At 44.0% G+C, this 25,025-nt stretch overlaps 1 protein-coding gene across 1 annotated transcript in view; it reads left to right on the top strand.

Moving 5' to 3' along the window:
* scyl2 (SCY1 like pseudokinase 2) overlaps window positions 1–25,025 on the top strand; it is a 74,536-nt gene that overhangs the window by 41,654 nt on the left and 7,857 nt on the right. Inside the window, exons 9-15 of the mRNA XM_078567645.1 lie at window positions 6,526–6,702; window positions 7,366–7,488; window positions 10,452–10,565; window positions 11,910–12,042; window positions 12,475–12,593; window positions 17,093–17,193; window positions 21,214–21,277. Of these exons, the coding sequence (XP_078423771.1) occupies window positions 6,526–6,702; window positions 7,366–7,488; window positions 10,452–10,565; window positions 11,910–12,042; window positions 12,475–12,593; window positions 17,093–17,193; window positions 21,214–21,277 (831 nt within the window). The remainder of the gene's footprint in view (window positions 1–6,525; window positions 6,703–7,365; window positions 7,489–10,451; window positions 10,566–11,909; window positions 12,043–12,474; window positions 12,594–17,092; window positions 17,194–21,213; window positions 21,278–25,025) is intronic.

Below are 25,025 nucleotides of genomic sequence, written 5' to 3' on the forward strand. Positions count from 1 at the left end.
TGTCTCTGCCCGCACCTCAAGCGAGTGGGAAGTGCCCTCACCGCTGTGCCCCGGGACACTAGCTGATGATCTAATTCCCACCGAGGTGCTGGTATCTGCGCTGGTGCCTGCCTGGCAGAGGTGGTATGATGCTGATGAGTCAAAATATTCAGGGCCCTCGGGTGTGAGGGGTGGCCCCTCTGCCTCCTCCTCCCAGCCCTGCTCCGGTGATGCTGAAAGGAAGAACAGGGACATTTGATTAGTTAAAGTGGAGACAAAGTCAATGTGCATGCCTGGCCCCCGGATCATTATGTGCTCATCCTTCCATAATCAATGGTGAACCCATGTTGGAAGCTTCAATCACTGAGCATTCAGCAGTGCCATGGCTGCTGGGGCACACATGGTGACCTCCGTGCTCGGCAAACATACCTCCCCGTGGCACCCCAGCCTCACTGCCACAGGTGGACCTGGGCGCATGGCGCCTCTCCAGATCCATGGCCTGCTGCTCGAATGGAGTCACGATGGCCAATTGGTCCTGGCCTCCACCAGTCAGCATCTGCTTAGCGGAATTGTGTGCAGTCTTCTCCTGAAAAGGAGAGAAGAGCATTGATTAGTCCAGCCTGTACCTGGATTCCCATCACATCCCTGTCAACCCCAACCAGAGTGGGATATTGCAGGGCTCCAGTGCTTTGTCACCCCGCAGTTGCCGCGCACTCACACAAAGAAGCCACGGCTGACCCCCCCTTTGTCCTTATGCTGCTTCCATCACATTTGGCATCATACGGCCTAACCTTGCAAAGCAAGGAGGCACAAGCACGTGGAACGCAAAGGCCAGAAGATGGATTGGTCCCCACGCCACTTGGAAGCTCTTCTCCCAGCATGTTAGCATCCTGACTTTGCCAAGCTTCACAGTTCCAGCACTATGCCTAGGAGCAGAGCCTTGAGTTTGCCCCCAAATCTATACTCTGGGTGTTAGTGTCACACATGCTGCGGCTGCAGAACCCATCTCAGCACAACCCTCTCAGGGTGAACTAGGCATGGGCAATATCTGTTGGCCTGCCTAGCAAGGGAAACATGCCGTGAAGGATTCAATGCTGTAACTGCACTCAGTTGTTGGGGGATTGGGGGGGCACCTTGTGGGGGAAAGGCTGATGGTTGCGTTAAGTGACCTCTGCCAACATGGTACTCACCCTTCCCGAGCGCAGGAGGCCATTGAATCTCTTGCGGCACTGGACCCACATCATGGGAGCTCACTGTCCCGGCCACCTCCTCCCAGGCACCTCCCATCCCTCGGAAGCAGGACCTCCTGCCGTGCTGCCACCTCCTCCAGGAGGGCAGCTAGGCACTCATCCGAAAAATCAGGGGCACACTGCCCCACTGCCTTACCGTCTGGCCCGGACGGCCTGCCTGGCCCCGCCGGCCTGCCCCCCCCTCCCCCCAGCCCTGCTGGCCTGCTCCCTGGTGAGCCCTTCTACTTGCCATTGTGAGCAGCCTTACAAAGGCTGCCTGCGCATCATTTAAATAGGCAGCCGGTTTGCCATTCGACCCAGCGGTTAGTGCACTCCTGCCGCTGCTCGCCCACTCCCACTATCCTTGGGAGTCGCGCATTATGCTGGGCGGGCCTTAATTGGCCCGCCCGCGTAAAATGGCGGAGCGGACCCGATCGCGGGCGGCCTGACATGGGGAAAATTCCACCACTCGGAACTCCAATCACTGAGGAGAGATTATTGGGTTCAATAACAGCTTCACAAAGTCAGATATTTAAAGGGGGCAGGGCAAGTTGATCAGGCTAAGATAAAAAGCATACAGGATCCTTGACTTTGTAAATCGAGACATAGAGTACAAAAGCAAAGAAGTTATGGTAAACCTTCATAAATCACTGGTTGGGCCTCAGCTGGAGAACTGTGTTCAGTTCTGGACATAACACTTGAGGAAGGATGGCAAGATCTTAGTGCACGAAAAATACAAGAATAATACTAGAGATGAGGGACTTCAGATGAGAAGAGAAAGAAAAACTGGGATTCTTCTCCTTAGAGCAGAGCTGATGAAGGGGAGATTTAAGGGAGGTGTTGAAAATTGAGGGTTTTCGATTAGATTAGGAAAAGCTGTTTCCAGCGGCAGGAGAGTTGGTAACCAGAGGAGACAGATTGTGGGTAATTGGCAAAAAATCCAAGGGAGAAATTTTTTTTTCACAGCGACTTATGATGAGTTGGAATGTGCTGCCTGAAAGGTTGGTGGAAGCAGATGCAGTAATAACTTTCAGAAAGGAATGGGATATCTATTTTCACAGAAGAAATTTGCAGGCCTTTGGAGAAAGAGCAGGTTGAGTGAGGCTAATTGAATGACGTTTCAAAGAGTTGATCCCGATTCGATGGGCCGAATAGGCCCTTCTGCACTGTGTGATTCTATGCTTTTGATAGTGAATGAGATACTGGATAAATGTCATCCCAGGAAACTCATTCAAAACAGAAGATTATGCAAAAATGGTGATAAGCAGTAGTAAGATGTGAGATCTGAACAGAATTGCTGAAAACAAATGTTAAGTCTGCCAGTTGCAAAAAGTGAAGAAACAATATAGGCCAAACCCTGGGAGCAGGCAACCTTCCCTCCCACCATAATTACAGACTGAAGAGTAATTTTAAGGTTGGTGGTGCTGTACAGCGTCCATGCTCCGATCGCTAAAAAGGTATTGCTACTTAATCCTTTTGAAAGCAAGGTTCTCACTAACCAAATTGATATAGATTTTTACCTGCCTGTCATAACTGCAATTATGCAGATTTTAATTTAAATACCTGTGTTAAACTATAACTCTAAAATGTAGAATCACAGAATGGTTACAGTACAGAAGGAGGCCATTTGGCCTGTGGAGCACATGCCAGCTCTCTGCAAGAGCAGCTCAGCTGGTCCCATTTCCCCACCTTTTCCCTGTGGCCCTGCAAATCTTTTCTCCTTTTGAAAGCCACGATCGACCCTGCCTCCACCTCACTCTCAGGCAGTGCATTCCAGACATTCACCATTTGTTGCATTAAAAAGTTTTTCACTTCGCCTTTGGTTATTTTGCCATTCATCTTAAACCTATGTCCCTTGCTTCTCAATCCTTCCACCAATGGGAGCAGCTTCTCGCTGTCTGCTCTGTCCAGATCCCTCATGATTTTGAATATTCTATCAAATCTCCTCTCAGCCTTCTCCCTAAGGAGAATATCCCAGACTTGGACACAATACTCCGCTTGAGGCCGAATCGGTGTTTTATAAAGGTGGTTCATAGCTTCTTTACTTTTGTACTCTATCACCCTACGCCTCAGTTTTGAAGCCCAGTATTCCATATGCCTTTTGAACTACTTTCTCAACCTGCCCTTCCACCTTTAATGATTTGTGCAGATATACCTCCAGGTCTTTCTATTCCTGCACCCCCTTTAGTTTATGTGGCCTCTCCTCATTCTTCCTGCCAAAATGTAGCACTTCCTATTTTTCTGCATTAAATTTCTTCTGCCATGTGTCCACCTATCCCATTTCATCAGCCTATGTTTTCTTGTAGCCTGTCGCTCTCCTCCTCACAGTTCACTATACATCCAAGTTTTGTGTCATCTGCAAATTTTGAAGTTGCGTCCTGCACAAAAAGTCGAAGTCATCAATATCTATCAAGAAAAGCAAAGGTTCTAGTACCAAACCACCTTCCTCCAGTCCAAAAAGCAATTGCCATAACTCTGTCTTTCCTGTTACTCAGCCAATTCCTTATCCATGCTGCCACTGCTCCTTTTATTCCATAGGCTTGCCAGCAAAATTGAAGCCCACCATGTGGCACTTGTCTTTTGGAAGTATTTGATTTTGAAATTCTCCTGAAGTAATATTAAAAATATTAATATTAACAAAAACTTTGGACAGGTTTAACATTTTAAAAAGAGTGAATGCAGTTTTAAAGATGTTATGACTTTGTCCTTATTTCATTAGAAAGTAAATGACTAAATGTGGCAAAGGAGTAGGGGGGTTTGGGGCCACAGATACACAAACCACTCAAAGTAGCAATACTAATAAAGCAATAGAAAAGCAAAGCAAGCATTGGGGTTCATTTCTAGAGGGATAATGGGGAGGCAGTGGCATAGTGGCATTGTTTAATCCAGAGACCCCGGGTAATGCTCTGGGAACACTGGTTCGAATCCCACCATGGCAGATGGTGAAATTAGAATTCAATTAAAAGTCGAATGATGACCATGAAACCATTGTTGATTGTCCTAAAAACCCATCGGGTTCACTAATGTCCTTTAGGAGTGGAAATCTGCCAACCTTACCTGGCTAACCTACATGTGATTCCAGACCCACAGCAATGTGTGTGGTTGACTCTTTAAATAATGCCTTCTCAAGGGCAATTAAAGATGGGTAATAAATGCTGGCCTAGCCAGTGATGTCCACATCCATCAATGAATAAAAAAAAATTGAAGAGCAAAGAAATTATGTTAAACTTGTCGAACCTTGGAGTGCTTTGTGCAGTCTTTGCCACATTACAAAAAGAATATAGAGGCAATGGAGAAGGTGCAAACAAAGATTTACTAGAATGATAACAGAATTGAGGCTACACTTTTCAAGAAAGATTCAACAGGCTGGAGCTCTTTGTCTTGAAAAAGGGAAACTGAGGGTTGACCTGATGGAGCTTTTTAAGATTATGAAGGAGTTTGATAGGTTAGATGTAAAGTTATTTCCACTTGTGGCGGAGACCAAAACTAGGGGCCATAAACATAAGATAGTCAATAATAAGTCCAAAAGGGAATTTAAGAGTTATTTATTCAAAGAGAAGTTCAAACTCACTACCACATGGAGTAGTTGAGCATAGATGCATTTGGTAAGCACACGAGGGAATGTTGATCAGGTTAGGTGAAGTAGGTTGGAAGAAGGCCCTAATGGAACATGAACTGGCATGGATCATTCCGATTGAATGGCCTGTTCCTTGATGTTGCAAAGACTATGTAACAGTCTGGACTCTGCTGTATGCTGATTTGGGCCACACACAGCTGCAACATCGAACCTTTCACTGTCACTGTAGGAATTGTAGTCAAGCTGTCACTGGGGGACAGTGGACAGCTGGGGTGCAGCCTGTCACCATTGAAAATGGCTTCGCTAAGGGGCAAGATTGCTTCTCCAGTTTCAACTCGTAAATGTAGAAGGGGAGTTTAAAATTGAGTATTTATTTAGAGTAGATGGGGAGAAACTGTTCCTACTGGCAGAAGAGTTGGTTATCAGGGGACGCATTTGAAATAAGTGGCAAAAAGAACTTAGTAGGGCGATGGAAGAGAATGTTTTCATGATCTGGAATGCACTGCCTGAGAAAGCAAATTCAATGAATGCTTTCAAAAGTGAATTAGATCTCTATTTCAAAAGGAAGTTTTTTTCAGGGCTGCAGGAAAAACGTGGAGGGAGTGGGACTAATTGGATTTTACTTTCAAAGAGCTGGAACAGGCATGATAGTCAGAATGGTGTCATTTGTGCAATATGATTTTAGGTATGTCAAGACTTTTGACTTGTAAACCCAAACAGTCTTGTCCACAAAACCTAGACAGCCCGGTTCACGTTCCACTGACCCTGTTTGAATACTGGGGCAAGGCTGTATTTAGAGATGTTGAAGAACGGATCAGGAGCATGGAAATGCCAGCAGCGAGCTGCCGAAGAAGATTCGGGAGGAGGCTGCCTCTGGGAGCCCCTTCCAATTAAGGACAGAGTGCAGACTGCCAAGGCTTGAGGATCAATAGGAGACCCTTCATCACTGAAACATCTTCAAGGAAGGCCACCTTCTCAAGGACAATAAATGCAGTCCTAGCCAGCAATACCCACATCCTATGAAAGAATAATTTGGATAAAAGCAGCCCCACTGTCAGAGACGGCTGCAGTAATGTAGGCTGGAGAATGAGAGGCTGCCTCAAGATGGAGGCACCTCGGAAGAATTTTCAAAGTTTAAAAATAAAAAGTGGCCACGTCTGCTGCATTGTGGAGGGGAGTCCTTCCATTGGATGACCTGCAGCCACAAGGGTAACCCTCAGGCAATCACAGTTAGAAAGGGGTGGGCTGGGGGAGGCATGTGAATTAGGCATCGATTGGCCCCTAGCCTGCTGCCAGGTGGCCACCTTCATTGATCAGCCAGGCTTCGGTCTTAGCAGGGGTGCCCACCTACCAGAAGGCTTCTGATCCTTGTTCTCATTGCAATTTAATTGGCCAAATTAGCTATCTGCCAGCAGCGGTTGAGTAATTGCCACTCCCCCAATGCATACACCCTCAAAATACCCCGGAAGCTGGGCCATGCCGGTGCACCAGCCGATAGTGGGAAATTCACAGCCTGCCCACTCCTGATTGCACCTTCCATTTCCATGAAAGTTTGGCCCTGTCTATTTATAGTGATCAGTTAATTTGGTTCTTACTGTATTCTACTAATAAGACTGGCTAGTACTTGTATTTGGGGAACCTTTATCAATCTGCCCCATAGAAAGTTATTCAGCGGGTTTCCGTGTATTCTAATGCAGAGTGTGGCAGTATTAACCCTGTTCTGCTCCTTTTCGATTCCAGCGGGTTGTAGTACAACGCATTCTGCCATTCTTGACCTCCGAATTTGTGAACCCAGACATGGTACCCTTTGTCCTACCCAATGTCCTTCTCATTGTTGAAGAGTGCACCAAAGAAGAGTACGTCAAGCTGATTCTCCCGGACCTTGTTCCAGTTTTCCGGCTCCAAGAACCCATTCAGGTATCTGAAATCTAGACTGGCAAAGCCACAACTGTGATTTTTTTTAAAAAAAAATTTTGTTTTAAGCGCACGAGCATTTTGACAACATCATCGAGAGTAATTGTAGCCAGTTTTCCCACACAGTCATCGTAACTCTCTGATTGGTGGATGTGCTTGCTGGGGGCTTCACTTGGTGGTGTGCAGGATACCCACTCAGCTGTCGCTGTTGATCAATTTTGGATTAAAGCCAGCTTCACACCCATGCCTCTGAGACCTAATTGTACTGTGACTTTGCTGCTGCATGCTGACTGATATTGCTTATAGCGAGGACTTGCTATGTATTGGTCTGTTTGGAATTTCTGATGTTAGGGATTGCTTTTATATGGTATGTGTTGTGCTTATTTAAAAACTTTTGACGCTCTTTCCTGTGTGTTTGTAAATTGCACACTCCATTTCAAGTGAGTAAACTATCCTTTTGCTTTTCATGCTTCAGGCTAGCAACATGGTGAGTTTGATGTGCATCATTAAATATATAAAGAAAAAGCAGGAGTGTTGGCTGATGCATTTTTAACAAGATTTCTGCCAATCTCTATTTTCGTAGCACTTTACTAGGGCGTTTGTAGAAGCAGATAGCAAATTGTTTGACATTGATTTATTCTTGACATATTTTTGTGGTTGCTATAGGTTTTACTGATATTCTTGCAGAAGATGGATTTGCTGTTGACTAAAACTCCACCAGAGGATATAAAGAACATAGTCTTACCTATGATTTACAGAGCCCTAGAAGCACCGTCCATTCAGATTCAGGTATGGTCTTGTTGAAGGGCATGTAGAGATCTGGGGCATGCTGGCACAAGATATATGGTGCATCAACTGCCTCTTAACGATGCGCATAATTAATAAGTTCCAAAAAAAAATTTGAATAATAAAGAACAGGAGCCCATTCAGCCCATCATGCCAATGCCAGCCCTTAGAGCTCACCAATTGGCCTCATTCCCCTGCTCCTCCGCCGTAGCCCTGCAACATTTTCCTTTCCAAAGATATCTCCAATTCTCTTTTGAAAGTTACTATTAAACCTGCTCCCACCTCTTTTCAGGCACTGAATTCCAAATTATTACAACTCTTAGCGTAGAAAATTTCTATCTCTCTTTACTATTTTAACCTACGCTGTTTTAATTTGCTGTAAATCTAGACTGTAACACAGCCTAAAATGCAGGCAGGCAACCTGCCGACAAAGCGAAACGTGTCTAGAAGCATAGAATGCAAATAAAACCAAAGAGCTAAGTTGACTTTATTAGGCTATAGCTCAGCAAGTATATAAAAGTGCTGGAAAGTACAGAAATAAAAACAAAATGCTGGGAAAACTCAGCAGGTCCAGCAGCATCCGTGGAGAGAGAATTAGTTAATGTTTCATGTCCAATATGACTTCTTCAGAACTCCTTCGGAACAGAGTTCTGAAGAAGAGACATGAAAAATAGGAGCTGGAGTAGGTCATTCGGCCCTTCGAGCCTGCTCCACCATTCAATATGACCATGGCTGATCATCTATCTCAACGTCATACTCCCGCTCTCTCCTCATATCCCTTGATGCCTTTAGAGTCTAGAAATCTATCTATCTCCTTCTTAAATATATTCAGTGACTTGTCCCCCACAGCCTTTTGTGGTAGAGAAGTCCACAGGTTTACCACCCTCTGAGTGAAGCAGTTTCCCCTCATCTCAGTCCTAAATGGCCTACCCTATATCCTCAGATTGTGACCCCTTGTTCTAGATCCCCCAGCCAGAGGAAGCATTAACCCTGCATCCAGCCCTGTCAGAATTTTATACGTTTCAATGAGATCCCCTCTCACTCTTCTAAACTCCAGTGAATACAGGCCTAGTCGGCCCAATATCTCCTCATACGACAATCGTGCCGTCCCAGGAGTCAGCCTGGTGAACCTTTGTTGCACTCCCTCTATGGCAAGTATATCCTTTCTTAGGTAAGGAGACCAAAACTTCACACACTACTCCAGGTGTGGTCTCACCAAGGCCCTGTATACCTGCAGTAAGACATCCTTGCTCCTGTACTCAAGTCCTCTCGCATTGAAGGCCAATATACCATTTGTCATCTTAACTACTTGCTGCACCTGCATGCTTGCTTTCAATGATTGGTGTACAAGGACACCCAGGTCACTTTGTACATCAACATTTCCCAGTCTATCACCATTTAAATAATACTCCGCCATTCTGTTTTTCCTAGCAAAGTGGGTAACTTCACACTTATCCACATTATACTGCATCTGCCATGTATTTGCCCACTCACTCAACTTGTCTAAATCGCTTTGAAGTCTATTAACATCCTCCTCACCACTCACATTCCCACCCAGTTTTGTGTTGTCATAGTCAACTCAAAATGTTAACTCTGTTTCTCTTTGCACAGATGTTACCAGACCTGCTGAGTTTTTCCAGCACTTGGCTGTTATTTCAGATCTCCAGCATCCGCAATATTTTGCCTTTATTTCACTGGATAAGTTCAGCGTAAGTTTAGGTTGCCAGGGATGAGAGGTTATAGTTATGATGAGAAACTTGAAGATTTTGGGCATTTTCATTGGAGCACACAAATTTAAGTTGTGGAGATCTTCAAGATCTCCAAGAATAGATGGCCAATGACAGATGAGAAAAGATCCACTGGTTCATTCATCCTATGTCTCACAATTCCTGATACCTATGTCATAGTATCAACACCTGCCTCTCTACCAAGGCCATGGGATTACCTGCAAGAGGCCAGATAAAATACCCAGTCCAAAATCTGGGAAATTCCTCACTCACCGCCTTAAGCAATGCAGACTAGCCCCGGGGATCACTCTGACCCTGATTAGTATCATGCAGTGACTTTCTTTTGTCCAAGGTGATTGCTCTCTATCCACTAGCAGGTTTGGCTTGGAGGCATTGAGTATTCAGTGGCCATTGCACAAGCTGGCAACTGGTTGTCCCGGTTCACTAGTCACTAGCTTCTAAGAAGAGTTCTGGTGGGGTAAATTATGATAGATTGGTTCCAGTCTCACATTTTAAGAAGAGGGGAGAAATTTGGAACAATCAAGAATTGAGGGAGGTAAGAAAAAGCATCTTTACATAGAAGATGGTTTGAATGTAGAATTCTCTACCGCAAACAAGCAGAAACAACCATAAATTCTTTTCATGTTCTGCTGTATCTTGGGACTGTAAACAAAAAGGGAAGAATATTTATAATAGCATCCTTCATGTCCTCAGGATGTCCCAAAATACTTCACAGCCAATGAAGTGCTTTTGAAGTGTTGTGACTGTTGTAATGTGGGGTAACCCAGCAGTCAATTTTTGCATATCAAGCTCCCACAAACAGCATGGTGATGATCACCAGATGATTTGCTTTTGATACTGTTGATTGAGGGATAAATATTGGCCAGAAAACTGTAGAGAACTCCCCTGCCCCTCTAAACAATAGCAGCCATGGAACCTTTTGCATGCATCTGAGAGGGCAGATGTGGGCCTCAGTTTAATGTTTCATCAGGTTGGTCTAGAGATACAGTACCACTTGAAGATAATACACAGGCTCTTCTTCAATGAGAGTCTGTGGCAGAGGATTGTTCCCAAGTTCAGGATTGCTGCTCTTACCTGACCAGGCCTGGGCTCATGAAGATAAATTGTTTTTGTAATTTTTCTTTCCTGCTGTTCTTAACTTCAATCATCCGTCAAAACGAAGCAGTGATTGCTGTGATGACTGTGAATATGTGCTGAGTTATTTTCTTTGTCTTTTAGGAACTCTGCCTCAACATAATTCCCACGTTTGCAAATTTAATAGATTATCCATCCATGAAGAACGCTTTAATACCACGCATTAAGAGTGCTAGTTTGCAGACCTCCTCCCTTGCAGTAAGTGGACTTGAATTCTTGCAGTCATTATCGCTTAGATAAACAACTTTACAATGAATCCCAGCAGGTTTCTGCAGTGAATTGCAGCTTAAACTTGTCTTGGGACCATGAAAGAAAGGCTTGCATTTATATGGTGCCTTTCACAATTTCAGGATGTCCCAAAATGCTTTACACCCAATGAAATACTTATGAAGTGTTATAGGAAATGCAATAGCCAAGTGGCGCACAGCAAGCTCCTATAATCAGCAGTGATAATGATCAGAACATTTCTTGAAGTGATTTTGGTTGAGTTATAAATATTGGCTAGGGCACCAGGGAGAGTCATCTTGTTTTTCAAACATAGTGCCAGGCTATATTTTACCTGAGGGGAAGGTGGGCCTTGGTGTAACATCTTACTTGGCACCTCTGACAGTGCAGCACTCCCTCAGTACCGCACTGGAGTGTTGGCCTAGGTATTTTTTGTGATCTAATCTCTGGAGTGGGACTTGAACCCACAATCTTTATACTTAGAGATGAGAGTGCGACCCACTGAACCACAGCTGACAACAAATTAATTAACATTATCTCCTGACTCAATAGTGGTTGGTAAAATAATACAACTTGCTGCTATCTAATTTGACTCTAATTTACAGTCCAACAACATTTAGAAGCCTGCATGAGTCCTTTCTAAGTACAATAGCTGTAGTTTAATACCATTTTGCTGATCCCTAGATTATGATAAAACAAAGTGATTCAATGTTTTCTGAAACTTGCAAGCTACAGTACATTTTGTTTAACAAATGTTGTTGTGAAATTGATTGATTAAAGGTCACAAAGTGGAAGCAATATTTAAGGCTGGTCACCAATTTGTTTGTTCCCCTTTTTCTCCCCTCCTGCTCACTCCTGGAGACATTGCAGGGGTGAGTGAGAGCCAGTTGGCTAGCCCATATGGTCATAATCTGGCAATGACCATTGACAAACTATTCAACTGCAGGGGCATCACAGCTAAGCCAAATTGTGTCCTTAGCTGCTGTGTGTAATATGTACACATGTGCCCAATTCTAGCATGAGTTACCTGTCAAAGGTCAGGACTCAGAACCCTGGCTGTCTTCCTCCGCACCCCTCTACTGCTCACACCCCAACTGGTTTTGATGCCAGTAGTAACCCATCCACTGCCAGCCAGCACAAATCACTTGAATCTTCAGACTAAGTTTGAAGCTGGGACCTCTCTGGTCTTATCAGCTCACCTGCTGACTGGGATAAGCTTGGCCAACTTCTAACTAGACAGTAGTAACTGTTTAGCTTTTCTGCAGGATGTTAATTCGTGAGTTACCTTGACTTTTATTCTGTTTCCAACCTCTGCAGGTCCGTGTAAATTCGCTGGTTTGCTTAGGCAAGCTCCTAGAGTACCTGGACAAATGGTTTGTCCTGGATGAGATTCTTCCTTTCTTGCAGCAGATCCCATCCCGGGAACCTGCAGTTCTCATGGGAATTTTAGGTGAGGCTGTTTGAAGCAATTTACATTGCAGTGTTTCTAAAATTTAATTTCATAATTTCAGTTGACTTGAGTAACAACGCAGTAACTTTCTTTTAAACATCCCAAGACCCTTCACAGGAGCATTATCAAATGTTTTTGCCAATAAATGGAAACAAATATTTAACTTTCATGTGGCGTCTGAAGCCCTAGGAGATGCACCAGTGTGACCTCTAAAGTTAAAAGTCTTGGACACCCTTTAACTGTTCATCTCTGGAATATAGGTGTTGAATCAAACCCGGAATGATGGGATGAGTGTCCTATCTCTGCTGCTCCTGCCCTTGCTCTCCATTGTAACTAATTATCTTGAAGCAGTTGCAGATGTTTGTGAGATCTACAACTGTATCTTTCAATCTCTCTTACTTTCATTTCTTCCTTTTTTTCCCTGTGTCTCAGGTATCTACAAATGTACTTTCAGCCACAAGAAGCTGGGCATTACCAAAGAACAATTGGCTTCAAAAGTGCTACCGCACCTCATACCCCTCAGCATTGACGGCAATCTGAATCTGAACCAGGTCAGACCACCTCCACTGCCCTTTCTGTGCTGTTGAAAATAATCCTGTTTTCTCCAATTTGGTGCACATTTTCAGAATTAGCGCATTGCGGCTATTTTGTTTTAACAAAAAAAAATTGAATTATTTTTAGCCCAAGCGTGCAGTACTTGAGTTGTTGAGTCATACTCTTGTCATTTGAGATCTTTAAGTGCAGATGGAGTGGTGGGGGGAAATTTACTTGTGAGTGCCACTCCTAGCTACCTGTGCGTCACTCAGTGCTGCCTGCTCCCGGCAATCAACATAAATCTTCTGCTAGAAGCAGCGCTCTGGAAATGAATTTCTCCCACAGGACCTTTTTTTAAAAAAAAAATTCAAACCATTTGATTATGAGCCCCAAGTTTCTACAATAAAATAGCAACAAAATACACAAATGAGCACTTTAGCCACTTTAAGAAGCCTTGAAGTAATGTATTCAAGCTGTGCTTAACATTATTTGCAAACATGCTATTGAAACTTTTCATCATGCACTCATCAGGACAGCTATGCAAGATAAACCAACAATAAGGGAAACAACAATTTATACTGCATAAGAAGAGAGTGCTGCTTGGTTGGCAAGTGAACTGTGATTGGTAGAGGCGTTGCCATGGAGAATGCAGCAGAGTTAACTGTTAACTGCTAAGCTTTTGTTTCAGATTTAAGCCAGGCAGGTCGACTTTGGTCAAGGCATTGCCATGGGGAAAGTCAAAGCATAGTGCCCAACGTTAGATGTGATTGCGTAATTGGACAACACTTGCTAAACAGTCCTGATTGTGCTAGGAATTGCACTGAAAACCAATTTAAGGTCATCAGTTGGGGCTGCAATGTGGCTCTCTTTTATGCATGCTAGAAGCTACACATATTCACACACGGGGCCCTGTCCTTTGCAGACGGAAGGAGCGTGTCCACACATTACGCCTTTCCCAACTATACAGAAGTGTGGGGACCGCCATTCCCTGGTATATTCTTCATGGCAATGCCTTGACCAGAGTTGCCCTGCCTGGTCTTTTTTCAGCAGTTTTTTTAAGTCGTTTGGTAGTACAGAACTTATCCTGCAAACCTCAAATGTAGGCATGCAGCCATCAAGGACTGTAAACTGTGTCTTACTGAGGTTAGAATAAGAACTTGATTTGTAACCCTTTACTTATATAGGTAGCAGGTACTCTAAAACATTTAATTAGACTTTATTTGCGCTCCAGTGAAGATGTACAGCTGGAGCAGAAGGAAACCCTCTGAGTAGTCTCATTCTGCCTCGTTTCAGAGTCGTCAAGTTGGGCCCTGCCTCTTAATTTATGATGTAATTTCTTTGCATTGGTGCACTTTACACCAACACTGCTGTTCTATAAATACAGCTTCGCATACAAGAAGGCAAAACAATCTGTATTTTCTCCACGTTTGCACAGCTTCATTTGGTGGTTATGGCCATTTTTACGAGAATTTCTTTGTTATACCTTCAATAAAATAAAGAAATGTTTTGAAAAGTTGCAGTCTTCCTAAGCAAGGACTTCAGAAAGATTTTTTCTTAACACCATTGAAGGACTCAAGTCCATATAGTTTTTTTGTTCTTCATGTTCTTTAGAGTATGTTCTTGTAGGGGATCTCGCTGGACTGGACCTCAGCCTGAGACAACTAATATCACTGGTGCTGATTCTCCAACCCCCGCTTCCCATGGCCAGCACAGGATTGATGAATTAGACCATAAGACATAGGAGCAGAAATTAGGCCATTCGGCCCATCGAGTCTGCTCCCCCATTCAATCATGGCTGATAAGTTCTCAACCCCATTCTCCTGCCTTCTCCCCATAACCTTTGATCCTCTTACCAATCAAGAACCTATCTATCTCGGTCTTAAATACACTCAATGACCTAGCCTCCACAACCTTCTGTGGCAATGAATTCCATAGATTCACCACTCTCTGGCTAAAGAAGTTTCTCCTCCTCTCCGTTCTAAAAGGTCTTCCCTTTACTCTGAGGCTGTGCCCTCGGGTCCTAGTCTCTCCTACTAATGGAAACATCTTCCCCACGTCCACTCTATCCAGGCCTTTCAGTATTCTGTAAGTTTCAATCAGATCCCCCATATCCTTCTAAACTCCATCGATTATATAGACCCAGAGTCCTCAAACGTTCCTCATATGTTAAGCCTTTCATTCCTGGGATCGTTCTCGTGAACCTCCTCTGGACCCTCTCCAGGGCCAGCACATCCTTTCTGAGATACGGGGCCCAAAATTGCTCACAATATTCTAAATGTGGTCTGACCAGAGCCTTATAAAGCCTCAGCAGCACATCCCTGCTTTTATATTCTAGTCCTCTCGAAATAAATGCCAACATTGCATTTGCCTTCCTAACTACCGATTCAACCTGCAAGTTAACCTTAAGAGAATCCTGGACTAGGACCCCCAAGTCCCTTTGCACTCCAGATTTCTGAATTCTCTCCCCATTTAGAAAATAGTCTATGCCTCTATTCTTTCTACCAAAGTGCATGACCTCACACTTCCCCACATTGTATTCCATCTGCCACTTCTTTGCCCATTCTCCTAACCTGTCCAAATCCTTTTGCAGCCTCCCCACCTTCTCAATACTACCTGTCCCTCCACCTATCTTTGTATCATCTGCAAACTTAGCCAGGATGCCCTCAGTTCCTTCATCTAGATCATTAATGTATAAAGTGAAAAGTTGTGGTCTCAACACTGACCCTTGCGGAACTCCACTAGTCACCGGCCGCCATCCTGAGAAGGACCCCTTATCCCTACTCTCTGCCTCCTACCAGACAGCCAATCTTCTATCCATGCTAGTACCTTGCCTCTAACACCATGGGCTCTTATCTTACTGAGCAGCCTCCTGTGCGGCACCTTGTCAAAGGCCTTCTGGAAGTCCAAGTAGATAACATTCATTGGCTCTCCTTTGTCTAATCTACTTGTTACCTCCTCAAAGAATTCTAACAGATTTGTCAGGCATGACCTCCCCTTGATGAAACCATACTGACTTTTCCCAATTTACCATGCACTTCCAAGTATTCTGAAATCTCATCCTTAATAATGGACTCTAAAATCTTAACAACGACTGAGGTCAGGCTAATCGGCCTGTAATTTCTCGTCTTTTGCCTCCCTTCTTAAACAGGGGGTTTACATTAGCGATTTTCCAGTCCTCTGGGGCCCTCCCTGGCTCCTGTGATTCCTGAAAGATCACCACTAATGCCTCCAATATCTCTTCAGCTATCTCCTTCAGAACTCTGGGGTGTAATCCATCTGGTCCAGGTGATTTATCCACCTTCAGACCTTTCAGTTTTCCTAGCACCTTCTCCTTGGTAATGGCCACCATACTCACCTCTGCCCCCCCGACTCTCTTGAATTTTGTGGATGTTACTCATGTCTTCCTCCGTGAAGACTGACGCAAAGTACCTATTCAGTTCCTCCGCCATTTCTTTGTTCCCCATTATTACATCTCCAGTGTCATTTTCCAGTGGCCCAATGTCCACTTTTGCCTCTCTCTTACCCTTTATATATCTAAAAAACTCTTCCAAATCTTCTTTTATATTACTGGCTAGTTTACCCTCATATTTAATCTTCTCCCTCCTTATTTCTTTTTTAGTTGTCCTCTGTTGGTCTTTGTAGGCTTCCCAATCCCCTGGCTTCCCACTGCTCTTCGCTGCATTGTATGCTTTCTCTTTAGCTTTTATGCTGTCCCTGACTTCCCTTGTCAGCCATGGTTGCCTCATCCTCCCTTCTTCCTAGGGATGAATTTTTTCTGTGTCTCCCAAATTACTCCCAGAAACTCCTGCCATTGCTGTTCCACTGTCTTTCCTGCTAGGCTCATCTCCCAGTCAATTCTGGCCAGCTCCTCCCTCATACCTCTGTAGTTGCCTTTATTCAACTGTAATACCGTTAAGTCTGATTCCAGCTTTTTCTTCTCAAATTGCAGGGTAAATTCTACCATATTATGGTCACTTCCTCCTAAGGGTTCCTTCACCTTAAGCTCCCTTATCAAATCTGCCTCATTACACATCAGTAAATCTAGCATTGCCTGTTCCCTAGTGGGCTCCACCACAAACTGCTCCAAAAAGCCATCTCGAAGATATTCCACAAATTCCTTTTCTTGGGATCCACTACCAACCTGATTTTCCCAGTCTACCTGCATATTGAAATCCCCCATGATCACTGTAACCTTGTCTTTCTTACACGCCTTTACTATCTCCTGGTGTATCTTGTGCCCCACATCCTGACTACTGTTCGGAGGCCTGTACATAACTCCCATTATGGTTGTTTTACCTTTGCAGTTTCTCAACTCTACCCACACAGATTCTACATCATCTGACCCTATGTCATTTCTTGCTATCGATTTACTTTCATTTCTTACTATCAAAGCAACCCCACCCCCTCTGCCAACCTGGCTATTGTATCTAAATACAATTGTCTTGTATTTTACTTTGTATTTTTCTCTGTATAGTTTCCAAAAATTATAACATTAACTTCTTTCTCTTACATCTAGTTTAACTCCTTCATGGGAGTGATCAAGGAAATGTTAAGTAAGTTGGAGGCTGAGCACAAGACCAAACTGGAACAACTACACCACATGCAAGAACAACAGAGGTAATGAGTGCTCGCAATGTGCTTTGTGTTTAGTGTCAGCCTGCAGTCTGCTTGTGCCACAGAGTAATGATGAGGTACATGGATTACTCTTGAGCTTCTAGGACTCTTGAGAGAAAGAGAGAGAGAGAGAGAGAGAGAAAGTTGATGTCAATTGAAAACAGCAAATCTGGGTAATCTTTTTTCAGCAAATGCACCTGCCCAAATTAAACTGTGCTACTACTCTTGTGTCCCCATCTGGCAATAAAGGTAAATGGAGAAATTGCAGTGTCAAGTTTTAGAATTTTTTAAACCAGTTTTTGCATGGAAAGTATTTAGAAGTTAAAAATGGTTACTTTTATAGGTTTTTAAAATCGTACGTATTCTCCCAAATTAAGGAAAAAAATTGCTACTAACGCAATAGATGGCTGCATGCTAAGCTTTGTTGTTTTCCCCAGACGCTAAATAATAAGCAGTTGATATGTTAACGGTTGATTAAAAAAAAACACTTCATGCTCATTGTGTTGGGAAGTTACTGGTCCCTTCTGGCTGCGAACACAGTAGTCAGAATTTTACACCCCGAGGGTGGGCGTAAAATTACGTGTGATGTTTCGGTCAGCGGGCGCATGCGAGAGTCGGCAACGCACCCGCCCACGATTAAGAGGCCTATTAAGGCCGCTAGTTTATTAATCAAGAGAGTTTTCGCTGCCTGTCCAACGTTACGGTTTACGGGTGGGCGAATCGGCCAGGCGGCCTTTGCATTTTTGAGGAAACCTCACCCGCCGGCTGGATGAGGTTTCTGACAATTTTTTTTAAAAAAAATGTTTTGACGTTTTTTATTAGGTATATGTTCATCTGAGTGATTTTTATGTGGGGACATTTTTTTCAGAATCTCCAAATCTTTATTTTTGATTTTAAAATTCTCCAGCTCCCTGAGGTGCGCTGCCCTGCGCCTGTGCAGACTACAGCACTTGCCTTGCCTCCACCCCAGCAGCGCTGAGGTTGTCAGCATGCGTTAATTGACCAGACAGCGTGAAATCACAGTCGGGGGCCGATTGCGGGTGGCAGATCGTTTCCCGGCCGCTTCTGGGACCACCCACCGCGCCTGCCCAACTACCCGAAAATCCTGCCCGGTGACTTCACAAAAAACGCGGTGATAGAGATTGGGACAGGCAAATAGGTTCAGAAAAGGTTACAAACTCAAAGGTTACAGCCTTCACACGGAAGGCTGAGAGAGGAGATTTAGCATGTTAGAGGGGAGTTCAGAAGTTATTTTGTTTCAAGTGAATAATATGACCACTGTTATGAAATGCACAACATGTTCATTATTTTGCTTACTTCTTGAAAATAAAAGGTAGAGTTTGAACTAAGTGAATCCAGTTATATTTATCGTTTACTATGTTCACTTGCAGTGAAATCAAGCAGCCTAATAATTTGCATCTCAACAAGTGCTTTCCCAATCCATTTTAGAAGTGATCAGAGAGGTACATTGAAGCATGTGGTAAAGATTCGAACATCCAGCTCAGATCAGAGTGGAGTAATGCTCAATACAGCGAGATATCAGGCAATAAGGGCACACTCCCAAACACAGTGAAACCACTCATGAAAGGCTTTATTGCTTCTGAGGGAATATTTAAAACAAGAACCTAAACTTGTAATAGATAGCACTCTCATCAACTGCATTTAAGACAATTTCCTACTAACACCACTGTGCTGAAAAAAAGAGATTTTTTTTGTCAAAGCTTTTCATCTTGCACTCATCAGGACAATTCACAAAGGGAGCAACAGTTGACAACTGACGCTGACAACCAATTTGAGATTGTCAGCCAGGCTCGCAGTATGGCATGTGTACTGGAAGCTACATATATTAATACACAGGGCCCTGTTCTTTGCAGGCACTAAGAACATGTACACACATTGCGCCCATTTCAGCTAAACAAAATAAGTGACAACCATTCGCTGGTTCATTGCTCAGCACAATACCATGACCAATCAGAGTTGAGCTGCCTGGTTTAAATTTCAGACAATGCCTGGCAGTTAACTGTAAGTCACTATCAACTGGTGCAACACCTCTACCAATCTGAGTTCACTTGCCAACCAATCAACACTCTCTCCTCATACAGTATAAATTGTTTTCCCCATTACTTTTGGTATTCATGTAAATTGTCCTGATGAGTGCAAGACGAAAAGCTTCAACAAAAACAGTCTCTCTTCAGCAATACTCAAGTTCTGTACTACCAAACAACTATAACATCATTGTGTGTAGCAGAATGACTTAATTTTTAAAAATTCTTCCATGCGATGTGGGCGTCGCTGGCTAGGGCAGCATTTATTGCTCAACTCTAATTGCCCTTCAGAAGGTGGTGGTGAGCTGCCATCGCTGAATCCCCCACAATCAACATCCCAGGGGTTACCATTGACCAGAAACTGAACTGGGCTAGCCATATAAATACTGTACCTACAAGAGCAGGTCAAGAGTCTAGGAATCCTGCAGCAATTAACTCACCTCCTAACTCTCCAAAGCCTGTCCACCATCTACAAGGCACAATTCAGGAGTGTGATGGAATACTCTCCACTTGCCTGGATGAGTGCAGCTCCAACAACACTCAAGGATCTTGACACTGACCAGGACAAAGCAGCCCACTTAATTGGCACCCCATCCACAAACATTCAGTCCCTCCACCACCAACGGAGAGTGGCAGCAGTGTGTATCATCTACAAGATTCACTGCCGGAACTCACTAAGGCTCCTTAGACAGCACCTAACAAACCCATGACTTTGACCATCTAGAAGGACAAGGGCAGCAGATAGATGAGAAAACCACCACCTGGAAGTTCCCCTCCAAGTCACTCACCATCCTGACTTGGAAATATACCGCCGTTACTTCACTGTCACTGGGTCAAAATCCTGGAACTCCCTTCCTAACAGCACTGTGGGTGTACCTACACAATATGGACTGCAGCTGTTCAAGAAGGCAGCTCACCACCACCTTCTCAAGGGTAATTAGGGATGGGCAATAAATGCTGGCCCAGCCAGCGAAGCCCACATCTCATGAATGAATTAAAAAAATGTCCATATGGTGTAGGTATACCCACAGTTTTGTTAGGGAGAGAAATTTATCATAGACATTAATTCAACTCCTTCTCCCAAAATATTTTTGTCTTTTGCACAGCTTATGAACACTTCAGAGTTTTAACCTATTCTGCCCTTTCACTACTATTACCTCGACCCGCAACCCTACCCTGTCTATCACACCTTTTCTCGCTATCCTATATTGGCTCCCCAGAGTCTGAAATGGAAAATTCTCATCCTCATGTTTAAATCTCTTTCGTAATAGAGCAAATAAGGGAAAACTGTTTCCATTGGCATATGGGTCTGTAACCAGAGGTCACAGATTTAAATGGCTAAAGAGCCAGAGGGGAGATGAGACATTTTTTTTTATGCAGCAAACTACGATCTGGAATGCACTGCCGAAAAGGGTGGTGGATCAGTGTAACTTCTAAAAAGGAATTGGTTATATATTTGAAAAGGAAGCATGCTCAGGGTTAATGAGGCAAGTACAGGTGAGGGGGACTAACTGGATTGCTAGCTGGCATAGGCACACCAGGCCATATGGCCTCATTTTGTGTTATATATTTCTATGTTTTTTAGATTATCTTTTATTTATAAAGTAAAACTAATTTAAAAAGGAAAATTGCTCAGTCATAGATATTAACTGCAACCCGACGAACAAAAGGCTCTAATCCACTCTCTGGGATTTGAACCCTCTGTTTACTATTGGAACTGGCCACCAGTGTACTGGGGCTAATACTTATCCCTCAAGCAGCACTCCTATAACAGATTACCTGGCCAGTATCCCATTGCTATTTCTGGGAGCACGCTGTGTGCAAATTGGCTGTCGTGTTTTCCACATTACAACAGTGACTACAGTTCAGAATTATTTCATTGCATGTGAAGTGCGTTGGCACGCCCTGAGAGATGCTTTATGGTTGAAGGTTCTTTTTTTAGGCAATACGATAGTGAAGTTTTGTCTTTTCTTTTTAGAAGTTTGGATCTACCTGGCCAGTTCAGTAAAGCTGCTGAATCAAAGGAAAACCCAGAGAGTCAGGTAAGGTAACAGTTCTCGAGTGTAAGCAGAAGAGAAATGCGTAGCCTAGGTATCAGAAAATAATCGGCAGGCACCGGGGTGATTGGTGACTGGGACTTGGTGCGAGTTATGTTACGGGCAACAGAATTTTGGATGAGCAGCCAAGTTCTTATGGAGGTTCTGATCTTTAGGCGCATGTCCTTTTTGTTGTTTCCACTGTAGCCTACTGTTTGGTACCTTCCCAGCGCCTTTAATTTCTCCTCCTTCAATATCCTTCAGTATCTTCCACGAATCTGTTTTGTCTCCAACTGTTTTTGGCAAAGATTCCAAGTGCTCTTTGAGAACTACATCGTGAGGATGAAGCTGTAGCTGTCAGAGCAGCAGGTAGCAACCTATACAAAATTCAAGCAAACGCTGGGGCACTAGGTATTGGGCCCCAGAGAAAAAGCTGCAGTGGGACAGGGGGAGTGCAGCAGGCAGGACACCCATGAGAGATAGCTGGCCTGGGTCGGAGGAGCAGGCAGACACCCAAGAGAGTTAAAAGCAAAATACTGCGGATACTGGAAACCTGAAACAAAAACAGAAAATGCTGGAAAATCTCAGCAGGTCTGGCAGCATCTGTGGAGAGAGAAACAGAGTTAACGTTTTGAGTCCGTATGACAGTTCTTCAGAACTCTGAAGATGCTGCTAGATCCAGGAGAGTTAACTGGCCCGGGAGGAACAGGCAGCTAGAAGGGCCAATTAAAAACCTGACTTCAAAAATTAAATTAACGTAAAACTTAGCTGCAGTGATCCCCAGTTGATTAGAGATGAGAGACAGACGAATGAGGGTGGCAGCTCCATCTTATATTCAGAGGCGTGAATAGCGAATGCAAAACTCTTACAGTTTTAACTCTAAAGAAATCATTGGCGATACAGCCAGTAATAACTGCCTGGGGAACAAACTGGCATAAAATCTTGACACAGGAAAGTCACTGTGACTCGCAAGAAGCATATGCTTTTCGTAAATTCTAAAAAAAAATTGTGTTCGTCATAGAATAATGGAGTTGTATTTCCATCGCTGATTAGAAGGTTATCTCATAGTGGTGTTTAAGATGAAGGAGCTGACAAGGTGGATACAGAGAAACTATATATTCTCGGCTGGGGAAGTCCAGAACTGAGAGTGATTTTTGTAGGGTAAGGGTATTGAAAGATATGGAAGCAAGATGGGTGGATAGAATTAAGATGCAGATCAGCCATGATTTAAAAGAATGGTGGAAGTGGGCTGAGTGACCTCCTTAGTTGCTCTTAGTAAGTCGCTCTTAGTAAGTATATTTTATAATGTCTTACACCATAGGCAGAACTGTGTCCTTTGTAGTTCTTAAAGTCTAATTGTGATTGCATAAATGTAGGGTCAGGTTTAGCGAAGATCAATTGTTTCTAGGAAAACCCTTGACAGTTTCAGTGCACAGTTCAGAATTACCTCGCCTTCTAAGAAAGCTTTGCATTTTTTTGATGTCCGGAATGTGAAATTGTACCTGACTTTTAACTGAGTTCCCAGTAGGGATTTTTTTTTAATATTCATTCATGGGATGTGGGCATCCCCAGCTAGGCCAGCATTTATTGCCCATCCCTAATTGCCCTTGTTCAGGGGACATTGCTGTGGGCCTGGAGTCACATGTAGGCTGGACCAGGTAAGGACAGCAGATTCCTTCCCTCAAGGACATTAGTGAACCAGATGGGTTTTTAATGACAATCGGCAATGTTTTCATGGTCATCTTCAGACTGTTAATCCCAGATTTTTTAATTGAATTCAAATTTCACCATCTGCCATGGCAGGACTTGAACCCGGGTCCCCAGAGTATTACCCTGGGTCTCTGGATTACTAGTCCAGTGAAAATACCACTATGCCATTCCATTCCCAATTCCCAAAATCATTCCGAGACCCTGAAGACCTCAGTGATGGAAGCAGGTTCAACAGTAACAGTGGAAAGATAGTTGGATAAATACTTGAAGGGAAATCATTTACAAGCTGTGAGGACAGAGCAGGAGACCGGGTTAATTAGATCGTTCTACCAATGAGCCAGCATAGGTTTGATGGGCTGAATGGCCTCTTGTGTTGTATCATTCAATAACACTATGATGATTATCCTTTTAGCTGATGGGCTTGTCTTTGGCATTAAATTGCATTTTCATCATTGTTTTTTTTGAAAAGAAAATACACACTTGCGAAACTGACCCTAAACTCACATCTATCATGTCCTCTCAAATTATTCTGTCAGTCCAGCTTCAGTGAAGAGTGCAGCACCAGGCTTACCTAAAAATGAGATGTCAACCAGGTGAAGCTATAACACAGGACTACTTGCGTGCCAAACAGCAGAAGCAGCAAGTGACAGAGCTAAGCGATCCCACAACCAGTGGATCAAATCTAAGCTCTGCAGTCCTGCCACATCCAGTCGTGAATGATGGTGGCCAATTAAATAACTCACTGGAGGAGGAGGTTCCACAAATAGCTCCATCCTCATTGACGGAGGAGCCCAGCACATCAGTGCAAAAGATAAGGCTGAAGCATTCGCAACAATCTTCAGCCAGACGTGCCGAGTGGAGGATCCATCTCGTCCCCCTCCGGAGGTCCCCAGCATCACAGATGCCAGTCTTCAGCCAATTTGATTCACTCCACATGATATTAAGAAACGGCTGAAGGCACTGGATACTGCAAAGGCTATGGGCCCTGACAATATTCCGGCAATAGTACTGAAGACTTGTGCTCCAGAACTTGCTGCGCCCCTAGCCAAGCTGTTCCAATACAGCTACAAAACTGGCATCTACCCGGCTATGTGGAAAATGGCCCAGGTAAGTCCTGTACACAAAAAGCAGGACAAATCCAACCCGGCCAATTACTGCTCCATCAGTCTACTCTCGATCATCAGTAAATTAATGGAAGGGGTCATCAACAGTTCTCAAGTGGCTTAGCAATAACCTGCTCACTGACGCCCAGTTTGGGTTCCTCCAGGGCCATTCAGTTCCTGACCTCATTACAGCCTTGGTTCAAACATGGACAAAAGAGCTGAACTCCTGAGGTGAGGTGAGAGTGACTGCCCTTGACATCAAGGCCGCATTTGACTGAATGTGGCATCAAGGACCCCTAGCAAAACTGAAGTCAATGGAAATCAGGGGGAAAACTCTGCTGCTTGGAGTCATACCCAGCACAAAGGAAGATGGTTGTGGTTGTTGGGGGTCAGTCATCTCAATGCCAGGACATCACCACAGGAGTCCCTCAGGGTAGTGTACTCAGCCCAACTACCTTCAGCTGCTTCATCAATGACCTTCCTTCCATCATAAGGTCAAAAGTGGGGATGTTCGCTGCTGTTTGCACAATGTTCAGCACCATTCGCGACTCCTCAGATACTGAAGCAGTCCATGTCCAAATGCAGCAAGACCTGGACAATATCCAGGCTTGGGCTGGCAAGTGGCAAGTGACATTCGCACCACACAGTGTCAGGTAATGACTGTCTCCAACAAGAGAAAATCCAACCATTGGCCCTTGATGTTCAATGGCATTACCATCACTGAACACCCCACTATCAACTTCCTGGGGGTTGCCATTGACCAGAAACTGAACTGGACTAGCCATATAAACATTGTGGCATCAAGAGCAGGTCAAAGGCTAGGAATCCTGTGATGAGTAACTCACCTCCTGACTCCCCAAAGCCTGTCCACCATCTACAAGTTACAAGTCAGGAGTGTGATGGAATACTCCCCACTTGCCTGGATGAGTGCAGCTCCCACA

The sequence above is a fragment of the Cetorhinus maximus genome, chromosome 22 (assembly GCF_964194155.1).
Source record: "Cetorhinus maximus chromosome 22, sCetMax3.hap1.1, whole genome shotgun sequence".
NCBI lineage: Eukaryota > Metazoa > Chordata > Chondrichthyes > Lamniformes > Cetorhinidae > Cetorhinus > Cetorhinus maximus.